We start from the raw sequence: 24,593 nt of genomic DNA, 5'->3' as shown, positions 1-24,593 counted from the left end.
CTGCAGCTTTAATTCTGCAGCATGTTGTGATTATAGTGAAAAACAAGGAAGTCTTTGTGCAGTTTAAGACCACAAAATGAAAAATCATGACTGCACGTAAACTATCGTTAAGAAGGTGTGGCGTATAATAAGGTGTGAGGTTCATTAACATTTAGAATATGGGTCACTATTTAATTTTAGACCAGGAACACCTGTCCTTGTCAGTTTACTTCATGGTTGTAGTAAAGCCTCAACAGAGTTTGAAAATTAATGTTGGGAGATGTGAATCATACATATGGGTAGTTTTAGAATATTGTTTTATATGTAGGCACCTATAAACATCCCTGCAGTCAACTATGAACAATCTACAGGACAGTAATGCAGTTTCCCCTGCCAATCCTTCTGTTAAAGACTTGGTGAAAGTGTTGTATGGAGGAAAAAAGTTTGGTAATCGTGTGGATGAAGTTTGGCCTAACCTATTCATTGGTGACATGTAAGTCTTTTCTCTTGACAGCTTATAACATGAAAATAACACTTCCTAATAATGTGTTTCTTGTAATCCCTGCCTCCTTCGTGCACAGGTCAGTGGCAAATGATCGCTACAGTCTATGGAAGCTGGGAATCACTCATGTTGTGAACGCCGCTCATGGCAGGATGCACTGTCAGGGAAGTCATGACTTCTACGGCTCCACTGTGGATTATTATGGAGTGCCTGCTGATGACTCACCATCCTTTGACCTCTCTCGCTATTTCTTCCCCTCTGCTGAGTATATTCAGAGTGCACTCGACACTGCTGGTGGTAAATACCCGTCATGTTGCTCTACTGTCACTCAGTTTTAGCTCCGATTGTGCAGGCTGCCCTGAATGCCGCTCATCTTTTCCAGAGTAAAACCAAAATATCAGCTCAAGCTTTAGGCTCATCAAAATCTTTTTTCTTCTTTTTGACCAGCTCGGGTTTTTGTCCACTGTGCAGTTGGGGTGAGCAGGTCTGCCTCCCTCGTCCTGGCCTACCTCATGATCCACCACCATTACACCCTACTAGACGCAATCAATAAAGTGAAGGAGCGCAGGTGGATCTTCCCAAACAGAGGATTCCTTAAACAGCTTTGTGCTTTGGATACGAAACTGCGCAAGACATCATGAGTAACTCTGAACCTCAAAAACGAATTGATTTTCTGACTTACAGAGCATCAAATGCCCATTTTCCTCACGATAAATGAAGGATTCCACATCTGCCAGTGGAGGGAGATGCTGTACTTTAACTTTAATCAGTTTGTTTGGTCCTGTGTGTGATGTGAATCATGCTGCTCGTTCACAGGATATTGACCCTTACATTAATAAGAGTTCAGTGTACTCATCTCATGCTTAGGCAGAATCCATTTTAAGACAAAGACAAAATTACTTATTTAACCTTTGTGTTATGTTGAAGGAAATTTACATCCATTATTCCCATTAAAAGTTTCTTGTGTCTGAGTGCAAAAACAAACATAAAACGTATTTCATTTTTAAAATTCATTTATTACAAATTGCTTTATTTGTTTGCATGAAGCCACTCAGGCCTATAGATGTAAGTTTTGATCCTGCTCATTTAGAATTTATCAGCAGCATATGGACAATAAACAAATGGTTTATAACACAATTTTAAATTATTATTAATGTAACTGTCAACAGATGTACTTCACTATATGAAGCATCCCTTCCTGCTGCACTGCTACACAGCAAAATCGCCAGTGTCAAATTAACTCTGAGAGTGTTAATTTTAACACTACAAAAGTGTCTATATGTGTCCACACTTTCTAGTGTTAAATCAACACTTTCAAAAGTGTACATTTTTTAACACCCTTCTAGAGTAATATTAACTCTGATAGGTGTTAAAAATTAACACTGGCTAACACCCAATAGTGTTGATATAACTATACACTAGTGTCAGTGTTACAAAAACAACACTCCCAATTATACTCCAGTGCAAAATATTACACTTAACTGGTGTAATGCAATTAACTCTGATAGTGTAGAATGTTGTGGACAACTAATCCCCCTCTTACCACTATACCCACCATCTACTTCACAAACCTATAAACAATGTAAGTTGTACAAAAATATTTTTTTTTATTAAAAAATACAGGTACACCAACAAAATCTGAACATTTTAGCATGGAATAAAAACACTGTATGGCACAATATAGATTTGTTCAGAGTCATATGCAAACTGCTGATCATAAGATCTGTAATACACAAGATCATCTATACAAACAAGGGTGAAACCATCTGTTCTTTCCCCGATAGTAAATGCATTTAGGTGGTCATCAAAATACAATGTAGAGACTTTGCAAGTTAGAAGATAAACATTGTCATCTCTAACAATTATACTGATGATCCTGTTGAACAAAGGCATCTCATTGTCAACACCAGTGCATACGTACATCCCAACTTGGTACTCTGTACCATAGCTTTTGACCCAGGAAGTTGTAGAAACAAAACAAGACACACCAAACCTTTCATTCAGTGCCTCACTGCCCTCTAAACTGCTAGCCAAGACTTCACTAATAGAGCCAAACTGTAATCTTTTGAAGTAGAAGTTTTCAAAATGAAAAGCCAACTGATTCTGGTGTTTCTTAACAAGAGTTTTTGTGATGTTTTTGAAGTTCTTCACACACTTTTTGAAAAAATTGTGTTTTCCTTCAAACCTCATGCACCACATGTGAATAAGTGGCCCAATTTTCCGAATACAACTTGGGTAATGGATCATTAGGTGATGCTTTGGAATCAAATTTCGCTCTGGAAAGACAGATTTAAAAAGTGTGTGATGATCCAAAATCAGATGCTTCAAATAGCAAGTCATACCATGGGTAACAATAGGTGCAAAGACAATGTTTACAATTTGTATTAAGAGAAGTAGCAAGTTCCAGCAGCTATCATCCCTGCTAACTAAATCTCCAAACATTAATGGGGTGTTTCGTAAAAGGCACCAAGATTGAATAGCATTAAGCCCAAGATCCTTGCTATTGTCATCTAATTTTAACAGACCTGGTCTGTTTTTTCTCTGGGTGAACCCATAATTAAAACTCATTATTCTCTCCAACAATGAATTCAAGGATATGGAGTTCTTAATCAAATACTGACACACAAGCTTTAACTCGTACTGCACCACTCCTTCCAACAGATCATGCATAATATCAACAGCAAAATTGTCTGAAGTATGATACAGCTGAAGAGAATTGAGCAAACAGGTTCTTTTGACACCAAATACTGAGGTCAGAGAAGGATTTTGTTGAATGGCACTGCAATGTTGTGAATGGAGGTCTTTTGAACGTAGAGTTAAACCTGGATGATCCTCACTAAAAACTGACTGCAACTCTATTCTATCAGTTAAACAAAAGCGACAAGAATAATTAGCATTAAATGATTCAACAAACCCAAAGAGGCCATGTAAAGCTAAGTTGTCACCAGTAACCTGAAAAATTGAGCCTTTCACAGTTGAAGCTGAAAACGGCAGCTGCATCCCTTCTGTCTCTAACATCTTTAGATCATCAACAAGTGGCTTCAGAATAGGATCAAATCCATATTTTTTTAGGTCATCTGAGTGAAAGAGGGCAACAAGATGAATGTTCATCAACACAGAATTCAGCTTTGGTGGCAAATTTCTCAAAACAAAATAAATACAACCAAGTTTGTGTACACCTCTTTTTGAGCCTAAGGGGTTGGCAGTTTCAAAATCATCATAGTAGAGCTGGATCTGAAGAGCATATTCTTGCTGTGAAAATAAAATGTGATTGCTGAAGTAAGAACCATCATTAACATCCCTGTAGACCCCATCCTGGTGTGGTTTTGCCTTTTTAAAACTGTTGCACAGTTCACTGTTCCTAAACATGGATGAAAGAGACCCCATAATGGGTACATACATGAACTTGTCATTGACAGGAATTTGCCTGTATGTGCCTGTCGTTTTGTCTCTACGTATGTCAAAGCGGACACCAAGAATATGCTCTACAGGCTCAACTATTTTCCATTTTTTCTCAAAATGTCTCAACCTTTTACACTCTGTGTTAAGACATGAGAATGGATTTTGAAGTTGATCAAAACAATCTTGGACTTTTTCTAATGTTTCTCTGGATGCATCAGATGGCAAACATTCAACAACAGCTTCTTTTGCATGTGCATGGATGTCATTGACCAGTTCCTCCATTGAGCCAACTAAAGATTGGACAGTACTCTCTGGAACTCCTGAGGCTTGTACTTGAGCAACAATAGAGCTGCACATGTCTTGTATTTGCCTTTTTTCAATTGGAATGTGAGTTGTGACAGTCACAGAAGTATCAGCATTTACTGGCTGGGATACTGAGGCTCCAACATTAGCAACAGGCTCAAAACTGTTGACAACATCTGAATCAACACCATTTCCATGTGCTCGAGATAAATGCCGCTTGTAACCAGAATATGTCAAAAACACAAAGGAACATCCAGGCTCTCCACAATTCAAACGCAAAGACTTTCCTGGGTACAGACCATGCTGAAACTTCAAATGTCTAAATAACAATGAACAACTTGTGTGGTGTACCTTGCAAATGTAACACATGAACATATTTCCAGGCAAAGATGTGTTCTTCAAACTGCAGTATGAAGAAGTCTTGCTCTGATTTCTTTGACTCGAGGACTCTCCTTCATAACACCAACATCGATGCCGTACACAGTGGTCTGGATGAATGTGTAGAAGTTGTTCAATGCCTCGTCATAGGACACAGCAAAAGCAAAATGGGCCTTGAACAGCTCATCAAAGGCAGCAACTCCGGTCTGCGTTGAACAGGGAATGACTTTTTGGTCCAGGACAATGTAGAAATTTTGAATGCTGTTCTTTCTTTCTCCGACACACAGAAGAAGTGGTTGAACAGGCCCAGTTTCTTTGAGGAAGGCATCCATGCTTCGCCCCACCTGAGCAATAAAGATACCAAATCAATCAAAAAGAAATTTGGAATTCGCTGTAGAGTAAGCACCCAAGAATTAAGAGAAAATACCTGATTTCCCACCTTAAATGCACATTGAAACATCAACACAGGCCCTTGAAAAAAAACAAAAACAACAAATAACTTGACTGATAACATACCTTAATGAACTTCACCAGCCGGTCAGCAGCATCAGATGTGCTAATCTTTGAAGCTTTCCTACCCTTGGATGTTGGAGGTAACAGATGAAGAAGCAAAAGGATGGCAGCCACCTCAGAGTCCCAGACTAGACAATTGGCAAAAGAGTGATTACTTTTGTTAGACCACCAGAGTTGATGTTGATGTTGTAGTTATGACAAAATAGTTACAGGGAGTACAGTTGTAATTGCTCCCGTAAGACATCTGTTTTACACTTACCACAATCTTCAGACTCTTGTTGTGCAGACAAAAGGAGCTCACTGACATGAGCACTTTCAGGAAGATTTTTGCAATCTGAGATGATCCTCGGTTTGAAGAATGTTGGCCATCTTGCCAGGAATTTACCCGACACTTCTTCACCAAAGAGCATTGTGAAATCTTGATCAATCTAAAAAAAACAAAAAAAACAAAATCAGCATTGGAAGAAATATATTACAGCCTAAACTGATAAAAACAACCATTCTTTATCATACCAAGCCAGGGGTATCTAGAAATCTTGGGAAATGGTCCAGGACAGTGGAGGTTGTAGCTGGATCTTGAACCACCTTTTGTCTGTGCTGAAATGTTGCCATCATTTTTTCTTTAACAAGCTTTTTGTCAGCTGAGTGCCTCATCACTGACATAGCCTCCTTGCATTCATCACCAGACAACTGCTTCACAACTGAACACATGTTGCGAGAAGTCTTGGGACCTTGTTGAAAACATGACTTGGATTTCTTTATCTCTCCAGTAGAGTTGCGCTGGACGGTTTTCAACCTCCATGCTAGGTAGCCAGACCCACTCTGGTGGTCATAAAAATGTTCCTGTCAATTAAAAAAAGGTTAATCCTGTACAGATCAGACATATGATCAATTCAACACTGTCAGCTCAACTGTATCTTATAGCACAAAATAAAAAGATTATCGACCATTGGGGTATGCTACAGTAAAAAATGTAGTAATTTGAAAATTCTGTCACAATAAAATATGAGAGTTTACAGTACATTTTTACATTACACAGAGAACTTTTGTGCGTGTCTGGAAAACTACATGTTTTAATGCATTTTAATACAAATACACAAGTACTGTATAATACTACAAGTCCTCTAACAAACAGACATTACATAATTAATACTGTGGAGAGAAATACCATGTTAAGAAAGAAATAAGAGCATAGGTGAATACTTACATAACCATTCTTTGAATCTGGGTCCTTCAAGTTGGGGAACAACGTTGTAATGCCAAGTGCATATGTTATGCGGACATTTACTGGGGGGATCCTCCTAATAAAAGACAGATGCATCACTGAGAAGATATTTTAGCCCAAAACAACATTTACATCAATTACTTATGTATGTTGACTAAAACTGTTTTAGTGGTTTTAGTCAAACCATTTAAACTGAATATTAGAATTGTACTGAACTGTAAACATATAAAATTAAAAATGTTGCAATATTTGCAAGTGCATATTCACTTACCCATGAGTCTCTACCATGTCAGCCACGAGTATGTTCACCATCTTTCTTCTTGTACCATCAGAAAGACGGTTTGTTTTCTCATATTCTTTGAATATTTGATTACCACCTGGCTTTGAATGCAGGGCTACCATAACAGTCTGAAATAACAATTGCATGATTTCCATATAAGGCACATTCAGAGATACATAACAGTAAATATTTGCTCTGTTCATTAAATAATAGTTGTATAAAACAGACTGGCTTAGTTAACACAAGAACAGAAAAATACAGCTTACATCTTTTGCTATAATGCTGTCAGGGGGCCCTTCAATCAGCTGTCTTTTGCGTGCTTTGGTGGATTCCAATATTATTGTTACATCTGAACCCGATGATGATGACGCCCCAGATGCACGTGATGGGGACCACTCTGAGAATGACGCCTCTGAAGAAGAATCCTCAACACTGTCATCTAAGAACACAAAAACAGCCATGTGTTGTAAAAATAAGTTTAAAGAACTAAGGGTCAATACATAATTACATCATCCAATTAATTTCTTACCATGACATCCTTCAGTGAAGGCTTTAAAAGACACCCCCGATGACTTCAAAAGTTCATCAAATATGTCCTCATCCACTTCCACTCCTGCAGAATCCTTCAGCATCAAAGATGTAAAATCTGGCAAATTGAATTTCACCAGCACTAACAAAGAAAATATACATTACATCATGAAAGGTTATGACATGAAATCAAGTCAAAATACACACAGATATCCTTCCTGTATGCTCAAATGTTAGTAAGCATACAAAAAAAAACAAGTTATATTGTTCTTACAAGTACCAATAACTTAATATATAAATACCTGTATTAGTATCAAATTATACTTAGAATAGAAACCACAAATTACAACCATGCTAAAATGCTTAATTATTTTTTACCACTGCTGTCACATTACCTCCTTCTACAAATTCTTGGTAACTGTAGACATCTTCTGTCTTTGGCACCCTCACCCATTTACTCACTCCCTTATACTCTACAGGAACCAGCATATCACAGCCTTCAATGACAAGAATAAAAATTATATATCACTAAACAAAGTAAATAATGAAGTTATAAGCATATTCATTGTTATTGATGTTATTTTCCTGCTAAATACGGGAGCAGAAAATAACAGTAATGTGACAAAACTTGCTACTGCTCAGCACCACTACCTATCAGAGGTGAATAAAAAATAAAATCAGATTTTGCTTACTTCCACCATGTCAGACCAGTTGCCACGTTAAATGTGCGGCATTTTATGACTTTATATTATACACTTATAAGCATATAATGCAGCAGACAGCATTGGTAGCCTTGCAATTTTGAAGCATAAACTGTGTGTAAACCGTGTATTATAAGAATTAACGCGAGGGACGCACACAGTTCTCAACGTATGCGGTGACTGTGAAGAAAGCAGAGTCCGGTCTGTGCAGTTTTCACAACCGTAGCCCTTTGCACTGTAGTAATTTTATCTGTAAACATTAGCTGCGATCCATATTTGAAACGTCATCCGAGTAGCTACGTGAAAATATGCTGTACTAAAATACGCCACATAACACGGTTTACACACCAGCATTTTTAGAGTATTTAATGAGGAAAATGCAAAACCAACTTATGCTACCGGAGGTTCGAAGAGTAAACGAAGCCGACCGTCCTCACAGGCGGGATGCACCGCGGTTAGCTTACGTCGCTATGCAGGGTCAATGGAGAGCTAATTACTGCTGCTAATTGCTGCTGTTAGAGTAAAGCTACGCGTCAACAAATATTTTGTGAATAGTTATGTCGCTAACGGCTCATAAAGTGACAGCCAGCCATTAAAAAGCAGTCATAGAAAACAACTTACCTTTCTCTCCCTCTCTCATCTGCTGTTATCGCTCGTATGCTCCCTGTTGCAGGCCAGTTCACCCTGCAGTTGTTATATGGGTTATAAAAGTTGCAATTGAAAAGAATAAAAGAACGTCTTTAAAACGAGTCGCGGTTTTTATTTAGCAGTAAAGCATTAAATTAGCTAGATACTTAAGTTCTTGCTAGCAACCGGTCACTTCTACAAAAATACTTTCCGAAATGAATTTATTCAGTAGACTTAATTGCAAAACACCTGCAGCAAATGCAAGTCACTTAACACTTTCTGCCAACATTTATGTTAATATCAACCTAAAACTAGAAAATTTGACCGAGTAAAACTTACCCATGCGACATGGAAAAATGGCGACCGCACACTTTAAGGCGCTTCTTCACAGGAACTGAAAGGCGTGGTCAAGTTGAACACTCAACAGCGTTACTCCGCGAGAAACGACCAAAATTTACAACAACACTAACTCTGTGGGTGTTAGTTTTGCAGAGTTACGTGTTATAATAACTCTAAACGTTGTTAAATATAAAGAACACTGGAAAATTAACACTGGCACATTTGCTGTGTACAGATAATGAATTCTTGACAATATAACAGTTTCTAACCATATATAACAACACGCCTCAGTGAGTTTTAATCTATTAAGTTTTAAACACAATGGTGATAAACGTAGGCAACATGTGTATTAACAGTTATAAAATTTTTTTGGGCTGCCTTCATTAAAAAACATAAACTAAACTTATCTGTAAGTGTTCAAAAGTCTCATTTTATGCATTTTATACATCTCGTGTCAGTTTCATTGTCTTTCCAGCTTTTGCATTTCTTGCCAACACACGTTGTGGTGAAATGCTGAAAAGCCTTCCTTTCTCAGGTCTTTGAAACGTGCTGAAGATGAAGCTTGGACTTCCACAGTCTTCCACAGCAGAGGAAGAAGATGATGTGGGAACACATTTAACATTTTCAATCTTCTTCAGCAAAAACCTGGATCATTAACAGCTCAGAAATCTTCCTCTACATGACTCGTGCTCTTCAGAGTAAAAAAATAATAATCTTATTGCCTGGTGGACTGTTAAGTGTCTCTCTCAGTGCTTAAAATGCTTAGAAATCCTCTTCCCACACAGAAACACATACAACTGGATTTTGTCATCCTACACATCTGAATCTCACATTCAGCAGCAGGTATGGATCTTATTTTCTAGGTATTATGTGCACATCAGCTGGGATTTGTTCCCACCACATTACACCACCGTAGATTGATCAATAAGCAGAAGCAGCACTTTAAATAATCAGTCAATAACTGTCTCCAGGTCAAAATGACCTGGAGACCTTTATTGACTATTTTGTGTACAACATCAGCACCGACTTTTCACAGCACACCACTTCATCCACATTTTACATACACATTCATGACCCCGAATGGAAAGAAGCCATTACATTTCATGCCTTAAAAGGGAGGGTTAATTATGTTTTTCTTTCATTCAAAAGCTGAAATGGGTGAAAATGACCTGCAACATAACAGGAGGGTAAAAAATATTCTGCAGCAGAGTGAGGGCTGTTTGATGTTATGTGCAGCCAACGGCAAAGCTTAATTTTTTCCCCCCTCTTCAGCCAATTTGTTTTTCACAAGATATTTATGTCAGCACAGCTGACTAGCTGCATGGAGCTGTTACAGTATTTCCATTTCATAAATGTTACATTAAGCTGGACTTTCTGCCATCCACTACAAGCAACACGCTTAAACATTTTGTTCTTAATTACATCCAATTATCAGTGCTTTATGGAATGATTAATCTCTGTTTGAGCCTTATTAAATTAGAGTCCCACAGCGGTGTGAAAAGCAGAGCCTGGGCTGCACTGTTTGTTGTTCTGCCCTCTGCATGAGTAAGACTACACGCTAGGTTAAGCACTAAATTGGGTAACTGTCCAGTGACAGCAGATAAACACCTGCTCGTACAGATCATCCTGAGCCGGAGTTGACGGGAACTGCTTTAATACAACAAACATTTGGACTGGTAATTGATCCAGGACGGGAGTTTTTTTGGACTGAGAATGTCAGCCCTGAAAGACAAGAGAAAAGAATATCTGACTGTGAAGGATCTGCAGAAGGTTTTGGACTCATGCAAACTACATCTTAATGAAGTTGATGAGGTCTGGCCAAAAATATACATAGGGAATGTGTAAGTATACATTTTGTCAAACAGCTATTATATATTAAAAGTGATTGTGTTATTCTGGTATAAAACCTTGTCCTGTGATGCTTAGGGTTCACGCAAGTCTTGAATCTCTTTCTGTCTCTTTGTTTTGCTAGGGCAGTAGCACAAAACAAGGCTGCCTTGCAGAAATTAGGTATAACTCATGTATTAAACGCTGCACACTCGAAGCAAGGCAGCATAGGGAACCAAAGCTTTTATGGCAACAGCTTTGTGTATTGTGGCATTCCAGCAGATGACTCGACACACTTTGATCTGGATGTTTACTTCCAACTGGCAGCTGATTTCATTCATAAAGCGCTGAAGTCACCTGATGGTAAGACTCCTCAAGGCTTCTTTTTCACACTGTAATATTTCCGCATAGTGATTGTTAATTATACAATTCAGTTGTTTCAGCAGCTACATGGACTGAGTAACTTGCTGCAGAAATGTGGTAGTTTTTGACATTCCTGCACATCTTTTATTTCCCTTCTTAAATCCTTAATAAACCCATCTACTCAAATTCTCTCTTCATGCTGTCCTTTCAATGTCACCACAATGTAACACAGCTTGAAATATGTAAGTGTATTTCCAGCCAGCGGTAATAATAAGGGTCTTACCTTGCAGAATTTAAGTCTATAATATGACCATGGCTCTTTTCAAAGAAGCTATCAAGCAGAGGACGAGTTGGGATTAAAGAGACAGTCGGCCCCGTCTGCAAAGGGACCTTAAATGAACAAAGGCGATGAATTGTGGGAACTATTTTTAGCTCACAGCAGGAAAAAAGAAAGGCCACAGCATGAGACAGGCAGCCATGTATGATATTAATAAGACTGAGGCCTCTCGCTAATCCTTCCTTCACATCCCTCTTTCCCCTTCATCTTGTCTGTTCTTCAGGGAAAGTTCTGGTGCACTGCATCATGGGAATGAGCCGGTCATCGACTTTGGTGTTAGCGTACCTCATGATCTACTGTCACCTCCCCCTCAAACAGGCTTTGCGGAAATTGATCCAGAAGAGAGCCATCTACCCCAACAGGAATTTTCTGGCTTTGCTGTTGGATCTGGATCTTCAGCTGACGAGAAAAAAGAAAACATGTCAGATTTTGTAATCAAGAGACTTCTTAACCACACAGTCATAAAATTTGGTTGAATTTATGTCAGATTTGTTTTTGTTAAACTTGAGCTATACATTGAGATTAACACTAACAGATCTTGAACACATAACATGAGTTTGCTTCACCTACCCAGCTCTTATATTTTTTTTATTAGCATGTTAAATATCAACATGGTAACATGACAACATTAACATTAACTTGTTAATATATCCTCTTCTTTTTTATGCTAAGAATCAATGTTTAATACTAAGAAGGTATTTTCTTTAGGTTATGTATTAGCATGTTACATCAGCATGTTAAACATGTTAATGTTAACATGCTAAGTATACATGTGTTGGCATATTAATATAATAAACATCACATGCTAAACATTAACAAATAAACTTGCTAATGCTAGCATGCTAGCACAATATAGTAAATGTTACATGCTAACATCATGTTAACTTCCGGGATGAGTTGACCGTATGTTGTTAACATGCATGGTGTTTGTAAGGATGTTAAAACAACTGGAGTAAAATTATTTTTTATGTTAGCACTCAGCTTACTGCCCAGCTGAGCCTAAGCACAGGCAAGCACATGACAAGCTGAGTCTGAGGTGTGGCGAGAATAACATAATAACAAAACTTTTCCTCTGGAGCCACCCACAGGCCAAGCTTTACATGGTTATATCTTAACAGTTGGATTACACTGAATTGCATTGCTACCATGGTTATAGACTCTCTATGGGTTTTTGGAGACCGCATTGTTCAAAACAAAGAACGTCTTAACAATTAAAAAAAAAAGACCATTTGGTTGCAGAACAAATTAAAACCTGATGTGACATGAAAACTTAGACAAGACTGAATCATGAATGCTAATGATGTGGAGGTTTTATGTCTTTGAGTCCATGTCTTTGTCTTTACCTCTCATGGTTGTAAGATCTGACTTTTCTTCAGCTTCAACTTCACTTTGTGTTACAGCAGAATGGACCAAATGTCTTACTGAAAATGTTGATTTTTTTTTTGTGTAAACTCTGTGGAGGGCTCAGAAAAGATATAAGATGTTTCTTCAAGTCAACATTCAAGCTCAAAATGGGAATCAATGTACAGCATTGCTCTCTGTGTCTGTGTTCACAGTGTGAAACATCTTTGGTGTATTTGTCAAACCAGTGTGAGTTGATCAAGACTGTACATTAAAAGCTTTTCAGGTCTTCTCATTGTCATCTACAGAAACATAATGATTGTTCTTAATCATCTCTAAAACTTCAATTTCCAAATATTGAATGAACTTTATGTGTTCAAAACGAAATGGTTGTATTGTTTCTACATGTTCCATATTGGAATTTTTTTCTGATATCATGTTGAAATCTGTTATGATGCACTGCTTGAATTCACTAAATGTTACACACATAAAGCAGCAAAGATCAGAAAGTCCTGACTTTAACAGGAACTGGTATTAAACACATTTCGCTGTACTGCAGAATCCCAGTTAAGACAGTGTCAGATTTAAGATCAAGTACAGCAGCACTGATCTAATTCTCTTGCTACTGAAAAAGCCGTGTCCTATCCTCCCTCCTGTGCTGGTAGCTCGGGTAACCTTTAAGGAATGCAGAAGATGATGCCAGAATTATTTTGGGCTGAGATTCAGATGTTAAAATAGCAAAAAAGGTTGCAGGGTAGATTACCAAGGAGAACGCAGACAGTTGTGCTGTCGACCTACATGTAGCTCTTACAGAGAGACTTTGAAAAGCAACGTTTCCAGCCAAGGCAAGTGTCTACTAACAATGCATTTTTACGAACAGAACGCAGGTAGAAATTCATGTTGGAAAATATGTATTAGTACGTACAGTATCTATAAACAGTGTATGGCTTTATTGTTCTGTTTGCAAACATGCTAAACATGTTTATAAGGCATGTTTATAAATGAGTATACCGATGATACTGCATTGCTGATGGATTACCACACTTTCTCATTTTATTAATTTGCTCACAAATCCAGACGAACCACATCCAAAAGGCTAAAGAGGGAAGTGTAATTCATAAAACCACCGAGAAGAGGCCCGGAGGAGGTAAAAAGCCATTTTTATTTGCCCTCCATGTTAACCGTGGGCACTTTCCCATACATAGCATCTTTAATTACACAGAAGTAGAGCAGGAAGGACAGGTTAGCCTAAGGGGGGGAAGCAATGAAAGCAGCGCTGCAGCTCAACATGTGCACCAGGGAAATCAGTTCTCTGCCCTGACAGTGGGAGGGAGGGAAGGGTTGTACTTATAGATCAATGAGGAGAAAGAAGAGCCTCAAGGTACTTTGGGCACATGTTGTACTTGAGCAAAGACACACTTTACTCTGCCATCAAGACTCACACACTCATATGCATGCAGCATATGCTGGGTCAAATGCAGCTTTTCTTTCGAGCACATGACATGCAACCATGCACATGCAGTGATGGATAAAGCCATCATGATGTTTGACTGCACCTCCATATGCCTCGGCAGCTTAACAAAAGGTCACTGAAACAGATTTGGTCTCAATGACTCATCCCTGTGGACACGACAATAAGTCTCTGAACCTCGTGTGTCACATTATGCCTCCATAACACCAGCAGAATGCAAATAAGAAGCCGAGGTGCCAATGGTTTCTTTACTACAGCAACGCATACACATCGTTTGTATGTCCTCAGCCTGGAGCGGAATCACACAGCTACCTAAATGGATGCTAATGTATACAGTATGCATTGTATAAGTCTCTCTACAGCCTAGTGTGTAAATTGTGAATGCACAGGTTAGACTTGCCTGCAGGAAATGAAAAGCTGATGTTTACAGGCCTTGAATACCAATTTTCTGTATCTTTGGAGATAAATAAACCCACCAAGCACTACTGAGCTGCAGATAAAATAATGAGAGCATCATAAGGTCATCTTACAATTATGTGCTCTTGTGGTCCTTTGCTGCTGTGGAGTGCATTTATTTATAGTATATATTTAACAGCTATAGGCCTGTTCTCATTAATGATCCTCACAATTTCTCTTTCGGTTTTATCTAAAACGAGGCTCTCACCTACAGCTAGCTGATTAGAAGTCATAAGTGGATAGCATTAAATGATACCTGAAACTGTATCTGCATTTCCTCTCTTAAACCGTAGATCAAAGGAAAAACATATCTAACCCTTTGGTGACTTCTCGGTGACTTCATAGCAGCGACAAGTTTTGTTGGTTCAACGAGCCCGCTGCTCATACTTCCAGTTACACTCTGTTAGAATATCACTGTACTTTTATATAACAGGTTGTGAAAGCAGAAGTGGAGCATCCAGACATGCCCAGAGGCCTCAGCTGCTTGGCGAGCCCTGAGGGGGCAGACGGCAGGTATGAGACCCCCCCAGCCTCAGATCTCCAGAGGCTGATGTGGACGAAGAAAGGGACCAGCAACCATCTGGACGAGGTTCAGCCCAGGATCTATATTGGAGACATGTGAGACTGGAAGAGTAAAAAATCGAACTCCATGCTTTATAATAAAGGATACTAATAAAGAATATAGAAAGTGTCACCACTTAAGACAATTCATTAAAGGTAAAAGCAGCTCTTTTCAACGGTTTTGGATTAACAGTGGATCACAGCTGTTTGTGCATAACCGTTTAAGTTAACCTCAGTTCTCAGGAGCATTTTGGGGTCTTTGAGCTCAGTGCAACAATTTCAGTGTTGCTCCACTCTCAGCGTTGTTTTCACACAGACACAGCAGACCTAAGCCACCTGGATGCTACCTTCCCAGCATCAAAGAGCAGAGTTTGGGACTAATTAGCTGGTTGAACATGGTGGAGCATTTATCAGCTGGAGAGACAGACATTTGCCTCAGGAGATGGGTGGACACCAAAAACAGAAAAGAGAGTGTGAATGCTGGACCAAAAACAAGACTCCAGATATATGATTATGTTGCTGTTGGATAAATAAAATGCGATATAACCGCCGGATGTCACACTGCAGCTCCAGAAGAATCTCAGACCAACACAAATGCTCGTGTCGATGTAGCATGTAGCATTAGCATATCAACATGCTAAAAAGCTAACATGTTAAAAAAATGTTTTCAGGAGGTTTCAATTGGTGCACCTCCATAGAAGACAACAGTTAATGTTTAAACTGTCAAAGTATGATATATGCAGGTAGCAGTTCTGAAAATTAACTTAAAGAAACAGCCCTATGTTACATATTTTGTCGAGTTACGATAATCAAGCAGAGTCAGGGATTGAGGAGGGAAGTCTTAACGCGTCTAAACGAAAAGTGAATAAAACTTTATAAACATTACCTCATCTGTGAACATTTCTGCCTATGAACTCATGCCTGACAGATTTTAATCAGCATTGGTGGTTGTTTAACAATGAAACAACTTCCATGGCCCCTCACGACAGTGCTTTTTGTTCTATTTTTATGGAGCAGAAACTACATACTGCACGTTTAAAGGGCAGAAAAAATGTAGGTCTTTTAGGTGGTTCATAACTTAAATGTGGGTCCACAACTTAACAACACAGTCATCTAATTTATGCATTATACAGCTTGTTAATTATTTATGAAGCATTAGTAAATGTTTTATTAATCATAAATATGACAACTTCTAAATAATTTATGAGCATTCCCATATTTTACAGTTACCATATATATTGTTTACTATCATTAAGTGTGCTCCTTCTTTCACTTAGCAGCACTGAACGGATAATTGTGCTTTTTTTCCTTTTAGGTATGCAGCCAAAGACAAGAGGACACTTCAAGCTCACCACATCACTCATGTGCTTAATGCTGCTGATGGGAAGTTCAACGTGAACACGGGACCCAGCTTCTACCGAGACACCAAAATCACTTATCATGGGGTGGAGGCTTTTGACATGCCATCCTTTAACTTGAGTCCCTTCTTTTACCCAGCGGCCAATTTTATCAAGAGCGCTTTGAGCTCGCCCACAGGTGAGGAGGTATTTCTCATCATTCTTCATCTCTGGGAAAGACATTTTCTTCTGCAAGGCAAAGAAACAGAAACATTTGTCAGTCAATTCCCCTTAGAGCAGCCCCCAGTTGTATTAGTCATTAAAATGCAAATCAAACACTAAACATAATATCAAGCTAATATCTTTCCCCCACGGTAATCTTCTCATAAGCTCAGACCTTGGCCAGGAAAATTGGTTTTAAATGGATTGCCCTGGTAATTTGTAAGCAACACTTTTATTGGACATGGAAATTACACAATTATGTTTGTGGCCTGTGCCTGCCTGGCCTGTTATGCAAAGTGAAGTCGGTATCTGACATGACAGTAATAAGATGAGGCCTCCTCATTCACATGCTGGCTGATCAGGGGCTCCAGTGTGTGGCGGGGCCTACAGTAATCCCTGGCAGAAATACACAGACGCCAAGACAGTTCAATTACGCGCTCCTATGCCCCCTAATCCTCAGGGCCGATAAGGAACCAGGGATTACCGTGTGTAGAAACATTTGTTGCAACATTGTTGAAAACTTTTAGTCAGGAGTTAGAAGTACTACTCTCTGTGATGTGCATGGTTTTTAATCCACAGGAGTAACAAATTAGACATCAGAATAAAGTCCACCACAATAATCCAGTCATTGCATAGTTGCAAATATAGCAATGGAGCTGGCAGAGGATGGCTGAGCTCTGGATTGATCCACGTGACGCAGTGTTGAGTTTTTGTTTTCCACCGATTGGCAGGTAAAGTGTTTGTCCATTGCGCGATGGGCCTCAGCCGCTCGTCCACCTTGGTCCTGGCCTACCTGATGATCCACGAGAACATGACGCTGGTGGACGCGATCAAAGCTGTCAGCGCCAACAGGAACATCTCACCAAACGCTGGTTTCCTGGAGCAGCTCCGAGAGCTGGACAGAGAGCTGCACTGCCACGGATCATCGAGGAGCTGGAGTGTAAACGGGCGGACTTGAATTAAAACACATCAGTCCATAAATTTGGATTATATCGTTGCCTTCTATCAGTGTCAGAGTTTGAAGGTAAAGATGAAGCCAAGATGAAGATACGAGTGTAGAAACATGATTGTCTTTTTTGTGAAGAAATTAAAGTTGCTGACATAACATTAAAGGCTTTTTATTGGAATGAACAAGTATTATTTAATTCCACACATGTATTAAGACTTACTTAAATGTGTGTGATTTTGCAGAAAACACGCTACACTTGTTAGTGGAGTCAGGACAAGCTGTTTTGCCCTACTTTTGGTTTTCATGCAAAGCTTATCACCTCCCGCCTCTGGCTCCTGTAGTCAAAACACAGACATAAGAATGGTGTCGCTCTTCTCATTACGTCTCAGTAAGAACGCAATTAATTTAAAAAACTGCTATTCCTTAAAAAGTGGTCAGAAAAAATGAAAAATGAAACATCTATGATTCCGTAACACATGGGAAAAGTGGTGAAGTAATATAACAGAAAGGTCAAAAACAGCTACTAAATGAACCTTGAGGTGAGACTGTACTGTAACAACCAATGTAGTTCACTTCTCTGAACAGTGTGATGTTTGCTTGTCATGTTTGCTTGACTAGGGGTTGATCTCCAGGAGTGAAAAATGTCTCTGAGTGGATTCTGAATAAGCTAAATCGTCCATATTTGATTTTATGAAAACATAAAACAACACCAGCATTATCCTTTAAATTCTCTATGTTAGCTACAAATTTATTGGTGAAGTGGTTTGAACTGACTCAGTGTGGCAGTCTGACAATAATTCCTCACCATGTTTGAATCTGTTACACTTTTACAACTGTAAACACTGCTGTGGTTGTGTAGTCGAAGTCACCACAGGAGCAGCCTGGATTCTGTCACACTCGTCTGAGGAATAAATAGTCCACCCAGACTCTGGCATCTTCAGCTGTCTCATACCAGGGGGGCTCAGCCTCTAAACACTGATACTCTGCTCAGATGGAAAACAGAGCGAGCTGCACCAATAAGGTTAGAGAGTTGACTGTAGTTCCTTTCCAAATGCCCACAGGAAGAAAAAACTAGCAGCACAAGCAGCACTAACTTCTCAAATTTTCCATCCAGTAACATCAAGTGTTTGGGAAGATTATCCAAGTGTTATCAGCTAACTGAGTTGAATATTATTGATGAATTACACAACAAAGATGCAGATATGAGGCCAGAGGAGGAGCCAGAGTATCAAACACCACCCACCTGCGATCTGCTCAGCCTTCTGCTGAAGAACAGACGTCCCACCGGAGCTGTCAACGAGGTTTGGCCCAACCTCTACGTTGGAGATGCGTAAGTGACATTCACTTCAGGGCCCCGCTGCAATATGCTGATATGTTTGAGAAACTGTTGCTGCAAACAAGTCCAGTATTTGGCCAGCTGATTGGATAAATTTAAAATCTGTACATTTGAGTCACCAGCGATGCGTTTGCAGACATATGTTGACAGAGCTGGCCACAGTCGAGAGAAATCGTTAAAGGCTGCATTTGTTGGATGGTCTCTTGTATGGTTTACAGGGCCACAGCTCAGCAGATACCCCTGTTAGTGAATCTGGGAATAACACATGTGGTGAATGCTGCACATGGCTCCCAACACATTGACACTGGGCCACATTTCTACAAAGACACCAACATACGGTATCACGGAGTCGAAGCACCAGACTGCAAAGATTTTGACTTGAGCGCATTCTTCACTGAGACGGCTGATTTTGTTCATGGTGCTCTGGCTCAGAAAGGTACGAGTCCTTTGGGTTAGGGGTGAAATAATAGCATATATCATAATACATCATATCATGATATAAAATGAGTTGAGATGCATGGCGCAGCTGAAATCTAAGTCTGAAAAATTATGACCTAAACATGCAAACTTGTTCATTTTGCAGATATTAAACTGCAGAGGGAGTAAACAAATATCATCCATTAAAACTTGGTTCAGCTGCTGCCTTGAAAAGGATCGAAAAGAAGTTTGTAAGATGTTTAAATTGGGGCTTGTGGCAAACTGAAGTCTTTGGAGACTCCAGAGTTAAGACATTTGTGCTTCAGGCATTTAAATAAAAATTCTTAACTTAGTTCTATGTACATAAAAATCTGCTTTTCAATTTAAGAGAATTGATTTTTTTTTTTTCATTTTGCATCAAAAACTTTAAGAAAAACAATTTCAAAAATGCATGAATGGAGCACCTTGAAACTTTTAGATTTTCACAGATAAATAAATAAAGGCTATTGTACACTGCTGTTAGTATGTTTTCATCCTAACTTACCGAGTATATTAAACCATGAGCAGACTGCCTACATTCGGAGTCCTTTACAATTAGTCACATTCTGATAGTTATTTAACAATATGAGGCACAGATGTGTGTTATAGACTCAGCTGACATTTTGAGTTATTCTGTCTCTGGTGTGTGTAGGTAAAGTCCTCATACACTGCGCTCGAGGGATCAGCCGCTCAGCGACTCTGGCACTGGCCTTCCTCATGATCAAAGAAAGACTTACCCTGGTAGAGGCTGTGCAGGCTGTTCGCAGGCACAGAAATGTTCTTCCAAATGCTGGATTTCTGAATCAACTCTGTCACTTGGACTCTTGCTTGGCCCTGCAGAGAAAGACAACATGACATCAAGGAACGGAGAAAGAGAGCACTGAGACAGAATTTCCTTTAATATGAATTGGATTTTTTTTCATCCAAAGGGCCTACTGCAGGAGTTTTGTGCTGAATACAAATAACATATTCTTTACATTAACCGTTTTGAAAACATGGCTGTCGGCTGCAAGTTATCTACCTTTCTGGCAGCCACTGGTTTAATTTATGTACAGAATAAAAATCATTTAACACACCGTTTAAACTGACTGGAGTTATTTAATCCATCACATAACACACTTACGTTTTCATCGCATTACAAAGCAGTCGAAGTTCAGATTAATACTAAAGTCTGCGCTGTACTATTAATAATAATAATAATAATATAACTGACAAAATAAATGCTGACTTGACATTCAAGTAAGGTTTAAGAAAGAGAAAAAAGCAGAAAACAGAAAATAAGGCTTGAGACCTGATTTGGACTTTGCTGGCTGTCTCTGGCTGTCCCTGGAAATAATACATCACAGATATGTTATAACACCAGCTTAGAGCAGGACAACGTTCAGGTGTGTTGTGTGTGTGTGTTGTCAGCATTCAAATATTTTAAAGATTTTCACACTGATATGCAATTTGCTTATGAAAACTCAGGACTTGACTACAACTACGTCTCACCCTGAAAGACTTTGCTTGGACTTGTGTCAAAGTTACTTTACCTGAACAAGTTTTGACTTGCTTTTCATTTGACTTGACTTGACTTGGACTTGGATTTGACTGAGATGACATGAGACTTGAGACTTGCTGTGACAGAGCTAAGACTCAGCTTCCATGTTCAAATGACCTGAAACCAGTGGCTGTCTGCGTGCATGTATGGAAAAAATATCTAAAAGTAGGTAGTATTTGAAAACAGTCAACAAAAAATGTAAAGTAGACATGATTTGTAGTGAAGGAGCTGAGACATACAGAAACACTGACAGGGTCCTTTAAACTTATGTCTAATAGACAGCACAATCAGTATCACAGGGGCCATTAAAACAAATGTAGCACAACCGGCGAAAAGGCTGCTGTAGTTGAACAACACGCAGACAGCGTAGTCCTATAAATAAACAATGCTCCGCTTATATATTCACATGTCTCAAAATACTGTTTTAACTGCTGCAATCCAGTGTCGTACAGTTAAAACTGTGATGTCTAAAGAGGCTTGATACAAGATGATAAAAATATGCCAGCATGGTTCTGAGTGTGTATACAGATTCAGGTCAGACTTTGAAAAGAGATGAAAAGCAGACGCCATCTTAATAAGAGATGCTCTCCAGAGCACACTGGGAGAAAGAGAGAGAGAGAGAGAGAGAGAGAGGGATGCTGTCAAAATAAAAGGAATTGGATATCACAGGTTTAATGATTTCACTGTCAGAATGAATGATGGCAGAGTATGAAGATATAAGGGAAAAATAAAGGAGTCTGATGGTGTGAAAACTCTGTCTGACATGTTAGCAGCTTCATCCAGCCATTCTGCAATACAGTCATCATCACACTCTCACTTTGGGGGCTTGCATTTAGATCACTGAATGGACCATGCATATCATATAACGGGGAATCAAAGACATCTGCCATCCTGTGAAAAACCTCATCTGTCTAACAGTCTGACACATTTCGGTTCTCTTTTGGACCCCGAGAGGCTCCAGAAAATGAAGAACATCCTTAACGGGTGTTGTGAGGCACCGCTTACACTGATTCTCCCAGCGTCTGAAGACATGCAGAAAGGCTAAGAGAGACTGACACAATTTCAAGGAGTTGTTCATATGACTGAGAAAAAGCTCAGAGTGTCCTGTTCACTCCACTGAATCTGGGTACGCATTGGCAAGTGCAAAGTTTGGATAAGCACGGCTTCCTGCCAGCAGTGGAGATTAAAGTTGTGTGTTTAGATGTGGATGGCAGGGACTGGCTGGGTGGAAGTTCTCCCCACAGGCAGGGAACATGGCAGCTAAGGTCAGGGGCCCGCCACATCACAGCCCTAAAAATATCCTCCGCATTTGATGCCCGTCACAGAGTGGTTATACAATCTGTGCCCTGACTTGAGCCTGCCAGAATTAAACCTTACCGCGTTCTGCCTTTAAGGACTGCTTCACAACAAGCTGCCAGAATGACAAAAACAAAATTTTCAAGCGGGAAGACGAAGGACCTCAATCTCTTGGTGAGTGGTGCTGGAAATGCATGTGAAAAACAAAAAGCAAAACTGTACTTTTTCATGATCACAGAGGGAGAAAAGTGGAAGGAAAAAAAAAAGCGAGTGCGGTATTTCTTTTTCCCCTTAAGCTAATAAATCATGTGTGAAAGGAAGCCACAGTGAGAAAATGGCTTCTCACAAGTCAAAATCTGGCACCAAGATTAATGCTACAAAGGCAGCAGAGGAATCCAGTCCAGCAGATGAATATGTCACACCTGGGGGCTATGAGCTGGAGAAAATCCTCAACCGAGGAAGTGTGGCTTATACTCATGTCAACGAGGTCTGGCCTAATGTCTACATCGGAGACGAGTAAGTAAAGAAGTATTAAATGACCAAACTGAATAAAATAATAGAGGATTAAAATAATATTCTCACTGGCTTCTTGCAGAGAGACTGCAAAGGACAAGTACAAGCTGAAGGGGTTGGGGATTACACACATCTTGAATGCAGCGGAGGGGACGTGGAACAACGTGGACACGGGAGCTGGTTACTACAGTGACATGGACATTGTCTACTATGGTGTGGTGGCAGAAGACGTCGCAACTTTTGACCTCAGCCAGTATTTCTTCTCCGTTGCCCAGTTTATAGACAAAACACTCAGCAATCCTCAGAGTAAGATAACACAGAGTTAAAGCGTCAACCATATCCCATAAAGCACTATATAGACAAAGGTATTGGGACATACCTTTATTAATGAAATCAGGTGTGGCATGGAGCTGATTTTCAGGAGTTCGACTCAGCCCCTTACTTCCAGTGAAGGGAAATCTTAATGCTTCAGCATACCAAGACATTTTGGACAATGCTATGTCTCCAAACTCCATGGCAACAGCCTGGGGAAGGCCCTCCTCCACAAAGTCCCCAGCACACAAAACAAGGTCCACAAAGACATGGCCAGATGAGTCCGGTGCATAAGAACCCAACTGGCCTGTACAGAGCTCTGACCCCAACCCAATCAAACACCCCAAGGACAAACTGGATCGAAGACCACAAGCCAACCCTCCCATCCAACATGAGTGTCCGACCCCACAAATGCTCCACTGCATGGACAGGCAAAAAACCCCCACAAAACACCCTTCTTGCAGAAAGCTTTCCCAGAAGAGCAGAAGCTGCCCAAGCCACAAAAGGAGGACCAATAATGTCTGTGCACTTAGAATTCAGTCCCTGTTTGTGTCATGGTCAGGTGTCCCAATACATTTGTTCATATAGTGTAATCCTGATACTTGTAATGAAGTTAAAATGTTTTTTTTTGTGATTTGGGTAAAAGTGTAATGAAGTTCTTCCTGGGTTTTGTGGTTCTCCAGATAAACTGCTGGTACACTGCGTGATGGGAAGGAGTCGGTCCGCCACACTCTTCCTCGCCTACCTCATGATCTGTCAGAACATGACGGTGGTCGACGCTATCGAACATGTGAAAAAACGCAGGCGGATCATCCCTAACTGGGGCTTCCTGAAACAGCTAAGGGAGCTGGACATGCACCTTCTTGAGAAAAGAGAGCAGAGCTGAATTTAGGACTCATCGGGCAAGTTCAAATTGGGTTTCAAGAAGTCCAAGTCAAAGCCACGTATCAAGGCATCAGGGACAAATAAAAGTCTTTGGTGCCGTCATTTGACACAAGTCCTATCAAAAGTAATTCAGGACAAGTCCGATACATGGGAAGTTCTAATAAAGTCTCAGATCTTTCACTGTATGTCCAGTACACAGTACGAGACTGGACCAAGTCAAATCCCAGGGAACTCGACACAAGTAGCAAATCCTAGACAAGTACCAGATCTTTCACAGCTGGTCATTCGATACGAGTCCAAGTCAAGTCCCAAGTAATTTGTGACAATATGCAAGTTGCAAGGCAATGTGAAAGTCTTTGAATGCTGTCCATGAAAATAACAAAGTTTAAAGTTGTTTTCCCATAAAAACTGTCGAATTTTGTTGCAGAGGCCTAATAATTAAATATTCAAAGTGTGTGACCAAGCAAACCCTGCCTGTTTTTCTTTGTAGTTTGCCAGGGTTTTACCAGGTAAAACCTTGAGACAAGAAAGTTCTTAAGTTTTAAATCAAGTTTGAAGGGGTGAAATCTCAAAGCAGCAAAGACCAAGTTATATTTTTTTTTTTTTTTTTACTT

General features: G+C 39.7%; 5 protein-coding genes across 8 annotated transcripts; 4 read left to right on the top strand and 1 right to left on the bottom strand.

Moving 5' to 3' along the window:
- Positions 1–50: 50 nt before the first annotated feature.
- On the top strand, positions 51–1,545 carry LOC124052286 (dual specificity protein phosphatase 13-like). The gene is made up of 3 exons (XM_046376352.1): positions 51–472; positions 561–778; positions 929–1,545. Exons 1-3 carry the CDS (start codon positions 336–338, stop codon positions 1,120–1,122), a joined length of 549 nt encoding a protein of 182 aa, XP_046232308.1. The 5' UTR covers positions 51–335; the 3' UTR covers positions 1,123–1,545.
- Positions 1,546–4,573: 3,028 nt separating this feature from the next.
- On the bottom strand, positions 4,574–8,942 carry LOC124052281. Of its 4 annotated transcripts, none has more exons than XM_046376342.1 (11): positions 8,778–8,942; positions 8,433–8,495; positions 7,506–7,607; positions 7,112–7,252; positions 6,849–7,021; positions 6,574–6,710; positions 6,285–6,378; positions 5,591–5,899; positions 5,337–5,505; positions 5,081–5,205; positions 4,574–4,908 (listed from the first exon to the last, which is right to left on the bottom strand). In XM_046376342.1, exons 2-11 carry the CDS (start codon positions 8,449–8,451, stop codon positions 4,585–4,587), a joined length of 1,593 nt encoding a protein of 530 aa, XP_046232298.1. In that variant the 5' UTR covers positions 8,452–8,495; positions 8,778–8,942; the 3' UTR covers positions 4,574–4,584. The 4 variants fall into 4 exon arrangements, with proteins under 4 accessions (XP_046232298.1, XP_046232296.1, XP_046232297.1 ...); XM_046376340.1 differs by having other exon boundaries at positions 5,591–5,920; positions 8,778–8,941; XM_046376341.1 differs by having other exon boundaries at positions 5,591–5,920; positions 8,433–8,941.
- Positions 8,943–9,885: 943 nt separating this feature from the next.
- LOC124052285 (dual specificity protein phosphatase 13-like) lies at positions 9,886–12,934 on the top strand. The gene is made up of 3 exons (XM_046376351.1): positions 9,886–10,618; positions 10,750–10,967; positions 11,528–12,934. The coding sequence occupies exons 1-3, from the start codon at positions 10,491–10,493 to the stop codon at positions 11,737–11,739; spliced, it is 558 nt and encodes a 185-aa protein (XP_046232307.1). The 5' UTR covers positions 9,886–10,490; the 3' UTR covers positions 11,740–12,934.
- A 472-nt stretch (positions 12,935–13,406) lies between these two features.
- Positions 13,407–17,785, top strand: LOC124052284 (dual specificity protein phosphatase 13-like). Its single transcript, XM_046376350.1, has 5 exons — positions 13,407–13,490; positions 13,723–13,792; positions 15,006–15,190; positions 16,449–16,669; positions 17,424–17,785. Exons 3-5 carry the CDS (start codon positions 15,036–15,038, stop codon positions 17,648–17,650), a joined length of 603 nt encoding a protein of 200 aa, XP_046232306.1. The 5' UTR covers positions 13,407–13,490; positions 13,723–13,792; positions 15,006–15,035; the 3' UTR covers positions 17,651–17,785.
- Positions 17,786–18,626: 841 nt separating this feature from the next.
- LOC124053117 (serine/threonine/tyrosine-interacting-like protein 2) lies at positions 18,627–24,428 on the top strand. Its single transcript, XM_046378080.1, has 7 exons — positions 18,627–18,971; positions 19,196–19,413; positions 20,086–20,282; positions 22,368–22,443; positions 22,566–22,785; positions 22,865–23,088; positions 23,778–24,428. The coding sequence occupies exons 1-7, from the start codon at positions 18,844–18,846 to the stop codon at positions 23,978–23,980; spliced, it is 1,266 nt and encodes a 421-aa protein (XP_046234036.1). The 5' UTR covers positions 18,627–18,843; the 3' UTR covers positions 23,981–24,428.
- Positions 24,429–24,593: the final 165 nt, after the last annotated feature.

The sequence above is a fragment of the Scatophagus argus genome, chromosome 21 (assembly GCF_020382885.2).
Source record: "Scatophagus argus isolate fScaArg1 chromosome 21, fScaArg1.pri, whole genome shotgun sequence".
Taxonomy (NCBI): Eukaryota; Metazoa; Chordata; class Actinopteri; family Scatophagidae; genus Scatophagus; species Scatophagus argus.
This window is presented reverse-complemented; position numbering and strand designations above follow the sequence as displayed.

What these genes read in the sequence shown, in the direction of transcription:
- LOC124052286 (XM_046376352.1), top strand. Translation starts at nt 336, where the DNA reads ATGAACAATCTACAGGACAGTAATGCAGTTTCCCCTGCCAATCCTTCT. An exon ending in AACCTATTCATTGGTGACAT is followed by an intron (nt 473 to 560) that starts GTAAGTCTTTTC and finishes CTTCGTGCACAG; the next exon opens with GTCAGTGGCAAATGATCGCT. An exon ending in TGCACTCGACACTGCTGGTG is followed by an intron (nt 779 to 928) that starts GTAAATACCCGT and finishes CTTTTTGACCAG; the next exon opens with CTCGGGTTTTTGTCCACTGT.
- LOC124052281 (XM_046376341.1), bottom strand. An exon ending in TTCTAGATACCCCTGGCTTG is followed by an intron (nt 5,506 to 5,590) that starts GTATGATAAAGA and finishes TGTTTTTTTTAG; the next exon opens with ATTGATCAAGATTTCACAAT. An exon ending in ACAAGAGTCTGAAGATTGTG is followed by an intron (nt 5,206 to 5,336) that starts GTAAGTGTAAAA and finishes CCAATTGTCTAG; the next exon opens with TCTGGGACTCTGAGGTGGCT.
- LOC124052285 (XM_046376351.1), top strand. Translation starts at nt 10,491, where the DNA reads ATGTCAGCCCTGAAAGACAAGAGAAAAGAATATCTGACTGTGAAGGAT. An exon ending in AAAATATACATAGGGAATGT is followed by an intron (nt 10,619 to 10,749) that starts GTAAGTATACAT and finishes TTGTTTTGCTAG; the next exon opens with GGCAGTAGCACAAAACAAGG. An exon ending in AGCGCTGAAGTCACCTGATG is followed by an intron (nt 10,968 to 11,527) that starts GTAAGACTCCTC and finishes TCTGTTCTTCAG; the next exon opens with GGAAAGTTCTGGTGCACTGC.
- LOC124052284 (XM_046376350.1), top strand. Translation starts at nt 15,036, where the DNA reads ATGCCCAGAGGCCTCAGCTGCTTGGCGAGCCCTGAGGGGGCAGACGGC. An exon ending in AGGATCTATATTGGAGACAT is followed by an intron (nt 15,191 to 16,448) that starts GTGAGACTGGAA and finishes TTTTCCTTTTAG; the next exon opens with GTATGCAGCCAAAGACAAGA. An exon ending in CGCTTTGAGCTCGCCCACAG is followed by an intron (nt 16,670 to 17,423) that starts GTGAGGAGGTAT and finishes ACCGATTGGCAG; the next exon opens with GTAAAGTGTTTGTCCATTGC.
- LOC124053117 (XM_046378080.1), top strand. Translation starts at nt 18,844, where the DNA reads ATGAGGCCAGAGGAGGAGCCAGAGTATCAAACACCACCCACCTGCGAT. An exon ending in AACCTCTACGTTGGAGATGC is followed by an intron (nt 18,972 to 19,195) that starts GTAAGTGACATT and finishes TATGGTTTACAG; the next exon opens with GGCCACAGCTCAGCAGATAC. An exon ending in TGGCCCTGCAGAGAAAGACA is followed by an intron (nt 20,283 to 22,367) that starts ACATGACATCAA and finishes TCTGCCTTTAAG; the next exon opens with GACTGCTTCACAACAAGCTG.